Source organism: Peromyscus californicus, unplaced genomic scaffold (assembly GCF_007827085.1).
Source record: "Peromyscus californicus insignis strain IS unplaced genomic scaffold, ASM782708v3 Scaffold_3__1_contigs__length_106647218, whole genome shotgun sequence".
NCBI classification, from domain to species: domain Eukaryota; kingdom Metazoa; phylum Chordata; class Mammalia; order Rodentia; family Cricetidae; genus Peromyscus; species Peromyscus californicus.
This window is the reverse complement of record NW_026294551.1, coordinates 15,336,540-15,348,904: the sequence shown is the minus strand read 5'-3', so window position 1 is coordinate 15,348,904 and position 12,365 is coordinate 15,336,540. Positions and strand designations below refer to the sequence as shown.

General features: G+C 47.0%; 1 protein-coding gene across 1 annotated transcript in view; it reads right to left on the bottom strand.

The window, feature by feature from the left end:
- Pitpnc1 (phosphatidylinositol transfer protein cytoplasmic 1) overlaps window positions 1-12,365 on the bottom strand; it is a 287,375-nt gene that overhangs the window by 143,322 nt on the left and 131,688 nt on the right. Inside the window, exon 2 of the mRNA XM_052758830.1 lies at window positions 1,416-1,564. Coding sequence (XP_052614790.1) covers window positions 1,416-1,564 — 149 coding nt within the window. The remainder of the gene's footprint in view (window positions 1-1,415; window positions 1,565-12,365) is intronic.

Here is a 12,365-nt window from a genome sequence, read left to right as displayed (position 1 = left end):
CAGATAAACACTTGGCTGGGGCTTGAACTGCTTCTAAATCTTGGAAACCCACAGCTTCCCGATGATTGGGATCCATCTCATTTGCACATTAGCCTGACTCAAGAATTCCCTGGTAGTGTATCCCCAGGCTGTTGAAAGCCTAGGGCCTTCACTGTCAAGGTACTAGATCGGAAGACTTCCATGCACTCTGCTGCCGAGAGTCGAAGTCTCTTGTGACAGAATAGTCTAGTTCAGCCTTTGGGAGAGTGACGTCTTTAAATGTGGCCCTCCCTCAGAAGAAGATGAGCACATTCAAGGCACCGAGGATAGGGGACATTCACAGAGAGGCCAATGAGTCACTGGGGGAGCTGTCCAGCTAGTGTGTCAGAAATGTTTCTCCACAGTCACAAATGAGCCAGAGGACACGGCAGGGTGGACTCGTGTGTGTGTGTGTGTGTGTGTGTGTGTGTGTGTGTGTGTGTGTGTGTATGTGTGTGTAAATATACTGTGGAAAAGCTAATACAAGGCTTATTTGTTGAGCAGTTAATTTCAATAAAATATATTTCATAAATGACTACAAATATTCTTTGTGTGTTTTTTGTGTTTGTGTGTGTACATGAAGGCAAGAAGTCAACATGAGACAACTTTCTCAACTACTCTCCACCTATTTTTTGAACACAGAGTCTCTCACTGAACCTGGAGCACACTGATCTGGCTAGACTGGCTGGCCAGTAAGATCCTGGAATAATCCTGACTTTGCCTCCCCAGCACCGGGAATACAGGAATCTCATGCTGGAGCCAGAGATCCGAACTCAGGGCCTTCATACTTGCATTGCAACCTTCACTACAAATATTCTGACCCAGAAAAAGCACTGAACAGAAAGGTAACGGCTAGATGGGGATATAGAATGGGGAGAGACTGGACAAGTCCCAGTTACCAATTATGCCATTGGCAGTAAGGAAACAGAAGATATTTAAAAATACATTTTGCAAAGCACAAAACATAGCCTGGGTCAGTGGTGGTTTATAACTTGTCCAAAAGGAAAATAATGACCACAGGAAAGGTGGAGTCCCTTGGGGAAATGGAAGCCACCTTAGCCACCATGAATCGTTCTGGCCACTTTGTTAGGTTTTTTCTGGGGACTCCTGGGTAGTCATGTGACAGTATGTGGAAAACCTACTAATCAAGACCCATAGCCACAGGGGCTGCCGGGTCCAGGTCTCTACTATATCAAACCACAGCCATTTCTTCTCCCTAGTTAACACTGTCCTGGGGATGGATCAGATTTCCTCTGACGTCATCAAAGGTAGCATCAAGAAAAGCCTCACATTCTCCTGATGATTCTGGTTTTGAAGCAATAATATTGGCAGCTGTCAGGGTGGCATAATGGCTTTCCAGTGACCTTACCTCATGGTGGCAGGAGGGAGGGACTTACCTGTTGAGATATACTCGCTTCTCAGTGAACTGCCCATTGCCATGGTGAGGGTCCTCAAAAGGCTCATTCTGCACAACCTCCACCCCCTCTCCCCGGTCACTCTGCTCATGACTGTGTTTGCTGATCATATACAGCTGTCCAATTTTGTACTGCAAAGCAAACAGAGAAACAGAGACAAAGTCAGCCCCAGGTTGCCTCTGATGAATCCCCAGACTGTCCTTCAACAACAGGACGCACAGAAACTAGTCACATCTGCACCTTTTGCTGAGAAAAGCCAGCAGTCATTTGGGTCTAAGGTGACAGTCCTTGGAGTTTAGCAGAGAATTGGCTGTGAGCAGAATGCAGAAGCGGGTGTTCCTGTGAATAATATAAGCAGCCATACCAAGCGCTCCCTGGGGCTCTGGCAGTCTTGAAGGCCCATGCTGAGAGTGCAGAAGCTGGGAACTAGAGTCTGCCCTGCTTTCCATTCTGGTCATACAGGGTTAAAGGGAGTAGGTGTTCTATTTGGCTTGGCCAAGGGCAGCCTAGGGTGTGTTATTTCTGTCCTGGCTTTCTAGCTAATTGGCAGCATTTCTGGGCACAGGGATTAACTGTCACCTGCATCTTCTCCTGCCTAGAAGAACAGTTCTCACAGGTGGCTAGACAGGATCCTGAGAAAGGCTGGTTTTGTCACACCCACTCCAACTCAGTCTTGCTATTTTTGAGACAGATCTTATGAAGCTCAAGCTGGCCTCGAACTCACCATGTAGCCAGGGGTGACATTGAAGTTCTGCTCCTGCCTCTGTGAACTCCCAGGTCCTAAGATTACAGACGAGTACCACCAAGCCTGTTGTATTCAATGCGGGGGACTGAACCCAGGGCTCTCTCTCTCTCCCTCTCTCTCTCTCTCTCTCTCTCTCTCTCTCTCTCTCTCTCTCTCTCTCTCTCAAGCCCACACTGGTCTGAAACTCTTGTCAATCCTGCCTCAGCCATTCACTCACATGAGCCACTAATGCTGAGTCCCCTAGATGCTTAAAACACTCCAAATATCCACACCCCACAACTAAGAACCTGAGTTCCAGAAGCCTGTGCCATACTGAGGAACATCTTTGGTATGTCTGTATCATTTTCACCCAAATGTGCTAACAGTGTGGGGCCTTCCAGAGTCCAGAAGCCACATGTCAACCCTATGATCGTATCGTGGAGCAATCCAGGACTGAATCGTTTTCTTTCCTACCTTCACCCCCAAGTTGTCCAACTCTCTCTCCTGCCTCTCTCAAAACTCCAGGTCTGGCCGGGCGGTGGTGGCGTGCGCCTTTAATCCCAGCACTCGGGAGGCAGAGGCAGGTGGATCTTTGTGAGTTCGAGGCCAGCCTGGTCTACAGAGCGAGATCCAGGAACGGTGCAAAGCTACACAGAGAAACCCTGTCTCGAAAAACAAACAAACAAAAAAAGAAGAAAAAAAAAAAAAAACTCCAGGTCTGAACCTGTGAGGGGGCGGCTCAGTCCAGCAGATAAAGCACTTGTCACAAAGCCCGACGACCTGAAACCCACACGGCAAACGGGGAGAACAGACTCGTGCAAGCTGTTCTCTGGCCTCCACACATGTGCTTTGGCACATGCACCCCACACAGAACCCCAAAAAATTAGTACATTAAAAAAATGAAGAAGAAGAAGAAGAAGAAGAAGAAGAAGAAGAAGAAGAAGAAGAAGAAGGAGAAGAAGGAGAAGAAGGAGAAGAATTAGAAGCAACAGTAACAACTCAAACCAAACCAAACCAAACAAACAAAACCCAACCCAAAGCCAGCAGGTATTTTTCCCTGGTAGACTTCCAATGTGGCAAGATGAATTGGATGCCATACTCTGTGTGCGAGGGGGGATGGGGTAGGAGGAGAGGGGTATAACTTTTGTATGAGGGACATTTCTGCTTGGGTCAGGACTCTGCTGTGATCGTCTTTACACATTCAGTATGACCCAGCACACAAAGTCACCACCTCCAAGGCCTGAATTTTGGGCAAGCTAATGAGGCCCAAAATTCCTAAAAGGGCCCTGGCTAGCAGACATGCAGAGACCCTGTCTGTGTGCAAAAGAAAAAAGAATCTATGCTAACTTTAGAGGCAACTGAAATGTTCAAGTCAGCATCATGGTTGGTTCCAGAGCTGAGAGATCTCTTGTTGCAAGGTCCCTTCTTCATGCTGAGACAGAGAGTTCTGCAGCCAGCTCAAGGGACCAGGCCCAGTAACCATGACAACGAATCAGGCTGTTGGCTGGATCTTCTCCAAGGGTTATGCTTCCTATCTGGCCACAGTACTGTCCAGAACGAGTCTGTGTTTAAAATGCTTTTAATGTGTGTTTGTGAACTTGTGGGGAGGGAAGGCGTAAGATAAGAACAGGGAGAGCAGAGAGGAAGCTGGGAGCGAGATCCATTTTTAAAAATGAATCAGAGAATCAGAAGCTTGACCTGGCTTCTCCTCGGTCCACTATGGCTTTTACTTTTGGTTCCCCAAAACTAACAAGGACGTCCTGCAAGGGTGAGGAAGCTATACCTGCGAGATCAATGGTCCACCTTACACGAGCTGATGGAGGTGCAGGTGTCAACGGCAACTGTTTGTACTTGGTGTTTAAAAACTCGATGAGCGCAGACAGTGAAATATTATGCAGCCACAGAAAGGAAAGAAATGTCAATGGTGAAGTCGCTTAATGTATATTATGGGTTGAAGCGTTTGTTTCCCCCTTCTGGAGTTCAAAACTTGAAATCTCTTGGTGGGATCATATTTTAAAAGATGCCATTAGGATAGGCTTTCATCCAGTGTGACTGGTGTCCTTATACAAAAGAGAAATTAGGGAAGAGACAAACAGAGACATGGAAAGATTGTGTGAGGAGTGGGTGGCCTCAATAAGCCAGAGATGGGGCCCAGGGAGATGTGCCCACACCAGAACTTCCGAAAAAGAACGCTTTGCTCGTGTTCCGATTTTGGTTCTGATCTCCAGGCTCAGTGAGTGGCTGTGGTTGCCTCCCCAGTGTGGCCGCTCTGTCGGGCACGCCTAAGGAAGCAGCACAGGGTCTGGGACGTTCTGTCACACAGCGCTTGCGCACAGGCATCAAGTCCCAGGCGCAGACCCCCAGCACCTCTGAAAAGGCTCAGCATGGTGGCACGCACCTGGACTCCCCGAAGTGGGGAGGTAGAGACGGGGGACCCCTGGTGCCTGCTGGCCAGCAGGTGAAGGTGCTTGCCACACAGGCCGGGCTTCCCGGGTTCCAACCCTGGAGCCAGTGTAAGTGGGGAAGGAAAAGCGACTCCATAAAGTTGTCCTTTCACCTCCACATGCATGCCATGGCACATGCACACACACAACAACAACAATAATAATGAATTTAAAAATAAATAATCTAGAGAGATTGAGGGAGATACTTGATGTTGACCTCTCACTCTGCCTTCACCACACATAACACATACACCATACGCACACCACACCACACACACACACACACACACCACACTACACATACACACCACACCACATACACATCACACCACATACACACCACATACACACACCATACCACATACACACTACACACACACCATACACACACACCACATACTTACCACACACACACATACACACCACATACACCACACACACACACACACACACACACCACATACACCACACACACACACACACGTCACACACACACACACACACACCACATACAACACACACACACACACACACACACACACACACACACACACACACACACACACACCACCACCACACACACACACACATACACCCTGTACAATTGGTCCAAAGTAATGAAACGTTCTGGGTAGATGTGATAGATACACCTTAGGAAAACACTAGATGCTGCTGGACTGTTCACTCTAAAGGAATTATTTGGGAGGTAGAAGTAGAACTTGGCCACGTGCCTAGTGCACCCAAGGCCCTGACCTGATCTGTAGCACTGGAGGTGGAGGTCAGCTCACAATCCCCCACTCCAAGGATCTACAGCTCGTTAGTGGTTGCTAGGGGAAGGAAGAGATGTTTTCTACAATGTAAATAACCCCTAACTTACGCTCCTGTAAGCAGCCCAAATGAAACTTGGACTACCAAAAGCTTGGGGTTGGAGGGTGGCACGTGGACATGAAGGTAGAAGGGGAACTGGGGAGGGGGGAGGAAGAGAGGATCATGGGAGATAATTACGATCAAAATGCATTACACACATGCATGAAGATGCCGTGTTATATAAAATCAATACACATTTATAAAAATGTTTAAACGGTTAATTTCATGTCCTGGGTTTTACCTCAAGTTTTAAAAGAAGTGCTGGGTCTGATGTCACCACCATTCAAAGTCCTGCCAAGGTCTCTCACTGGAAAGCTATGAGAAGAGCTGCATCTACCAGCACACTGTCTCTAGGAGCTCTGACCCACTCACGTAGAAAAAAAATGTAGGGTGCCAAGGTCGATGTGTGACACAGAAAAGCCATTAGCCAGACGCGAGTCAGCCTGACTGGGCACAGCTCAAGTGCTTCCTGCTTCAAGAAGATGGATCCGGGCAAGGCAGGGCAGCTGATTCACAACAGCCAGCGGGGACCAGCTGCCTGGCTTTATTGATCATTCCAGTGGCTCCTCATGGGCCAGCCCAGGGCAGACACCAGCCTGAGCTCACGATTACTGTGTCAGTCTGGGGGTTGGGGGATAACCTGCAGGTGCTAGGGGCGGCAGGACACTCAAGCCCAGATTCAGATGGACAAGGGCTCCATGTCTGTCCCTTCCTCCCCTCCAAGGAAGAGTAAGCCTGGTCTGCGGGCATGGTCATCAGAGAGGGCCACCCAGAAGTTGTCTGTTACCATTTTATTATCAAATTCTGCTTTTGACTCTCAGACGTGAGCAGCAAACAGTGTCTCAGTTGTAGGAAGGGGACAGATAGTTCTTATTTTTTTAAATAAAGATTTATTTATTTATTATGTATACAGAAGAGGGCACCAGATCTGATTGTGGATGGTTGTGAGCCACCATGTGGTTGCTGGGAATTGAACTCAGGACCTTTGGTAGAGCAGTCAGTGCTCTTAACCTCTGAGCCATCTCTCCAGCCCGACAGATAGTTCTTGAACCATGTAAGAATGCCACATCCAGGGGCTGGAGAGATGGCTCAGCAGTTAAGAACATTTTCCAGAGGTTCAGTTCCCAGCACTCACATCTGGCAGTTCACAACCACTTATAACTCCAGCTCCAAGGGACCTGACACACTTTTCTGCCCTGCATGGGCACCTGCCTGTCTGTGCAGATATATTCACATATACACATAAAAAGAAATCTTAAGAAAGAAAAGCCACCTCTGGGGTCAACCCAGACCTTTGACATTTTGACTACAGGGCAAGAGTTAGGAAGCTTACTCATAGGGACACACTAAAGGCCAAACCACTATGGTATGGTATAGTGAGGGCACTCAGTGGGACCTTGGGGGACTAAATAGTGCCAGGCTATGGGATTTCATCCTGGGGAGGCCTGCCCTTTTTCCGCACTCATACAAAATCCCACATCTAAGTCAGTGAAGACACCACGCCCAGATCACTACTTCCAGACAAATTTAATGTTGGATAAGAAACTAAAACCAAAGATGTGCAGGAGGGCTCTGATGGTATCACGGCCGAGGACAGATCACAGAAATGGCATCACATAGGTTTATGGACCGCCAATCAGCCCTGATTGATGCTTGCTCTTACTTTCTAATACTCACAATGAGCCAACCAGGTGGGTACCAGTCGATGAGGAAACCCAAGTCCAGAGAAGCCAAAGAATGCCAGTGCTTTCTTGATTCACGTGTGTATACATGCATGTGGAGGCCAGGCCAGCCTCAGGTGTCTCCCCTCGGGTATTGTTCATCCCCATTTTTGAGACAGGCTCTCTCCCTGGCCAAGAGCTTGCCAAATAGACTAGGCTTGCTAGCCTTTGAGCCAGAGGGATCTGCCATCTCTGTCCCCCTGCCCAGCACTGAGATTACAAGAGCATGTCAATGAGTCTGGCTTTGGTGCATTGGTTCTGAGGATCAAACTTAGGCCCACCACAAGCACTGTACTGTTTGATCCAGCTCCCCAGCTCCTGTCTTTAATAGGTTGATTGCTTTAAAAAAAAATCTAGGCCTCAATGTAATTTAAAGTAGGGGTGGGGGGCGGTGTTACAGGAAACCATGCCTCTGTCCTTTGCCATTTAAGAAGATGTCTAACTGAAAGATCAAAGTTGCCTTCCCTGTATGCATATGGCACAGTAGTGCAATTAGATTCCATCTCTGGAGAATCTATTGTTCTAATTCCGGAGTTTGGGTAATCATCATTACAAGTAATCAGGATTAGAGGCAGCTCCCTGCTACAGGCTGGGTCTCTGAGTGAGCTATCATCTCAAGAGTGACCCCCAGTAATTATCTCCATAGTCCAGAACGTCACAGGGATCCAAATCTTTCCTATTTGTGCCCAGCGCTGTACATGTGAGGGTGCCACAGAGGAGGGGCCAAAGCAGAGCTGTGGAATGCGCCTAGAGAAACCAAGATGTCATGGGCTCACCCTGTCCTAACTGTAGGACTGAGTGCCATTGTTTTACCTAATGTGATTCAACCTCAAGCCATAATGAGAGAGAGAGAGAGAGAGAGAGAGAGAGAGAGAGAGAGAGAGAGAGAGATCCAACCAGGATTGGTGGTCCATGGCTGTAATCCAAATACATGGGAGGCTGAATAAGCTAGACAGTTAGTTTAATATCAACTTGACACAAGCTAAAGTCATATGAGAGAAGAGAACCTTAATTAAGAAAATGTTTCCGCCGGGCGGTGGTGGCGCACGCCTTTAATCCCAGCACTCGGGAGGCAGAGCCAGGCGGATCTCTGTGAGTTCGAGGCCAGCCTGGGCTACCAAGTGAGTCCCAGGAAAGGCGCAAAACTACACAGAGAAACCCTGTCTCGAAAAACCAAAAAAAAAAAAAAAAAGAAAAAAAAAAGAAAATGTTTCCATAAGATCTGACTGTAGGCATTTTCTTAATTAGTGATTGACAGGGGAGGGACCAGCCCATTGTGGGTGGTGCTTGCTATCCCTGGGCTGGCAGTCCTGGGTTCTAGGAGAAAGCAGGATGAGCAAGCTAAGAGGAACAAGCCAGTAAGCAGCACCCCTCCACTGCCTCTGCATCAGCTCCTGCCTCCAGGTTCCTGCCCTGTTTGAGTTCCTGTCCTGACTTCCTTTGATGATAAGCAATGATATAGAAGTGTAAGGCAAATCAACCCTCTCCTCCCCAACTTGTTTCCGGTCATGGTGTTTCACTGCAGCAATAGAGGCTCTGACTAAGACACTGAGACAGGAGGATTAAGCAGTTCAAGGCAGCCAGAGCTACAAAGTGAGAACGTGCCTTTAAAAGGGGTGTGGGGTGGGGAATGGTTCAATGGGCAAAATGTTTGCCAGTCAAATGCCAGGACCTGAAGTCAGATCCCCATGGAAGATGACAGGCAGAGATAAAAGACTCCCCAGAAGTTAGTGTGGTATGTGAAGGTGCAAACAATAAGAAAGCCTGTCTCAATAAAGGGGAAGAGTGGGGACCAACACTCAGGGTTCTATTCTGACCTCCCTATGTACAGCATGGCACACACACACCATACATACATAGATACACACAAAGATATTTTGAAACAAATAAATAAAATTTAAAAGCAGTCTCCAAGCTAAAAATTCTACGTGTGGTCAGGAATTATTGATGGAATGCCAATGAAAAGCCAGCAGGTGGTGGCACACGCCAGGTGGATCTCTGTGAGTTCGAGGCTAGTCTGGTCTACAAAGTGAGTTCCAAGACAGCCAAGGCTACACAAAGAAACCCTGTCTTGAAAAACAAACAAACAAATAAAAAAGAATTCTCAATTGTACCTTTGCCTAAAGACACATTAGACCCCAAGTTCTAGCTGAAGAGAATTCCAAGCTGCCTGCCAAGTTTCAGAAGCCCACAAGGACCACTTTCCAAGCCCATCACTCCAAAGAACCAAGAGGATGCCATCAACCAGTACCTGTGTCCTTCTGACTCCTCTCTCTTTCTCCACTAGCCCAGTCACAACAGGTCAGGTGGGAACAGTAAGCATGACCACCTCCAGGTTGCCTTATTCACTGATGGCAAGACAGGATCATGTGAGCCCCACGGGAGCAATTAGAATTTAAACCTACTCTAGCCTTTACTGTTAAGACAATGGACACTGCATAACATAAGCAGAAAAGTTGCTGTCCACACAACTGAACATTCAATCATGTAGCCTTCCATCCACGAAGTGTGCCGGAGTCCTGCTGTGGCTGCTCACTCTCCCCCTCTCTCTCCCTCCCTGTCCCATCCTCACCCTCCACCATATATATTTGGCTATGTGGACAGACGGAAAAGCACATGTTAATTAATATAATTGCATTCTTTGTATTGTTCATATAACTCTTAATGCCTTTTATGAACCCTTTTTCCATCCTCTTCCTTTCTCAGTACATGAACCACAAAGCATGATGGAGCAATGGCTTGATGGAACCCACTAGAAGAACTCCGGAAAGATTCAGTCCTGATAACCCCCCAGGAATCAGTCACATTACTAGCCTTGTGCCAAGTGATGCCAACGTTGACATTACACACAGGGAGGAGGTGTAACAAGGGTGCATGTTCACCACCAAGTCTCAAAAGCCAGAGGCTACGGCTGTCATCTGTAACTCCACAGCACAGCCAAGACACCAGGTGGAATCCCCTGCTGTATCACTGGGAAATTATGTGTTGACATCTCCTTTCAAAGACAGTTTTATTGAAATACAAACATGTTCACTCATCCTATGGCCTCTTTTATGTTTATGGCACATAGACTGGTTTTAAGAGACTTGTATTTATGGTTCTTAAAGTTGGGAGGCCCTTGCTCTATTTTCAAAGTTCAGCCTGGTCTAGCCTCGGCTCTCTACCTAGTGTCTATCTACCTGGTAGGGGATCCACTTGCTATATACATGTGAGTACTGAACATATGAAACACCTTGGGGGTGTGTGTTTTTTTCTTCTATTTTCTTTCTTATTTTGTTTGTGTAGAGTTGTTGTTATTCTTGTTTAAAACAGGGTCTTGCTATGTAGCTCTGGCTGGTCTGGAACTCACTATGTAGACCAGGCAGGCTACAGACTTACAGAGACCTGCCTTCCTCTGCCTCCTGTGTGCTGGGATTAAAGGTGTGCACCATCATGTCTGCCTCTGTTTTGTTTGGATTTAGACAGGATCTCATGCAGCCCAGGCAGGCCTAGAATGAACTATATAGCTAGCTATATAGCCAAAGATGACTTTGAATTCTTGATTCTCCTGTGTTGAGAATATAGGTATGTGCTACCATGGCTAGTGTGAGTATATTTTTTTAACCAGAAAGTTTATGAACTATGGATAGGATTCCCTCCCTTGAGAATTTAGCATGTGACCTGAAACTGCCGTCACTGTTAAATGCACCACATGGGATTGTAAAGACCCATAACACCAAAGTGAAAAAAAATGTTTGTTGGGAGTGATAGACTCTAATTATAGCAACTGGGATTTAAAATGAGCCCATGTTACCATACCAAGCGTTGGGGGTGAGGTGGCTAGTCAGGCCTCAGGGTCTGACTAAAAGTGTGCGTGGTTCCAAGCCTGATGAAGCGCAGGTCATCAAGGAAGCTATTGGAGAAACCCTCCCTTCCTGGGGACCAGGCATTGCCTGGGCCACCAGAGAGGTGATAATTGTTTCCCTCATAGAAAGCGTAGAAAGTGCCTGGTTGTCAAGATGAAAACATGGAGCAAGTGTCCTCATTCTGCCTCTGACTTAGCTTCGGAACCCGGACAGGATGTTTGTATCTCAGCCCTATTTTGCACTCATCAAAATGGGAATAATAAAACCCCTCACAGGGCACAGTAAGAATCAAATGAGAAAAAAAAAAAAAAAAGAAATCACAAATTCAAATGCTTCATAAACCACAAGCCTGGATACACACTGCTACTGCTACAGCATGTTCTGCTTGGTCCCACTGGGGACCAGGACCAGCCAGTCGGCTTCAGTCCTGGCCCTCTTACATCAGTGCTCAGAGAAGCATGAGAGAACGGGGCACCTGCCATGGACCAGAAATCAAACCAGACAAAATCCAACACCGACCTACCCCAGGCACAGTGCACACATCTATTATCCTAGCACTTCAGAAGACGAAGGCGGAGCTTGAGTTTGGCCAACGCAATCATGTGGGCGTGCCACTGGATGGACAAGGAAAACGGTTAAAAGGTTGTAACTCAGGTTGTGTATAGTTTTAATTTTTTTAAAATCGTGTGTGTGTGTATGGGAGGATGGGTGGGAGGCTGTGTATGTGCGATGGTGGATGTGTGGAGACCAGAGGACAACTGATGGGAATTGGTTCTCTCCTTCTACCATGTGGGAGAAGCAGACTCAGGTCACCAGGCTTGGCAGCAAGTGCTCTTACCCACCGAGCCTCTTCACTGGACTGGTTATATACTTTTTAATCACAATTTTTATCACTTCTTGGAAAAGGCCTGGGAACATGTCTTTTATAGTCAGTATAGTTCATACTTGAGGGGGCCCTCTGGTCATGAAGTATTTTTCATTATATTTAAAATATTTATTTAATTTATTTTATTTTTTTAAAGACTTATCTATTTTTATTTTGAGCATTGGTATTTTGCCTCCATGTATGTCTGTGTGAGGGTGTCAGATCCCCTGGATCTGGAGTTACAGACAACTGTGAGCTGCTATGTGGGTGCTGGGGATTGAACCTGAGTCCTCTGGAAGATCAGCCAGTGTTCTTAACCGCTGAGCCATCTCTCCAGCCCCTATTTATTTTTATTCAGGTATTGTGTGTGTGTGTGTGTGTGTGTGTGTGTGTGTGTGTGTGTGTGTGTGTGTGTATACATGTGAATGCGTGTGCAAGCATGTGTGTGAGTACCCATAGAGACCAG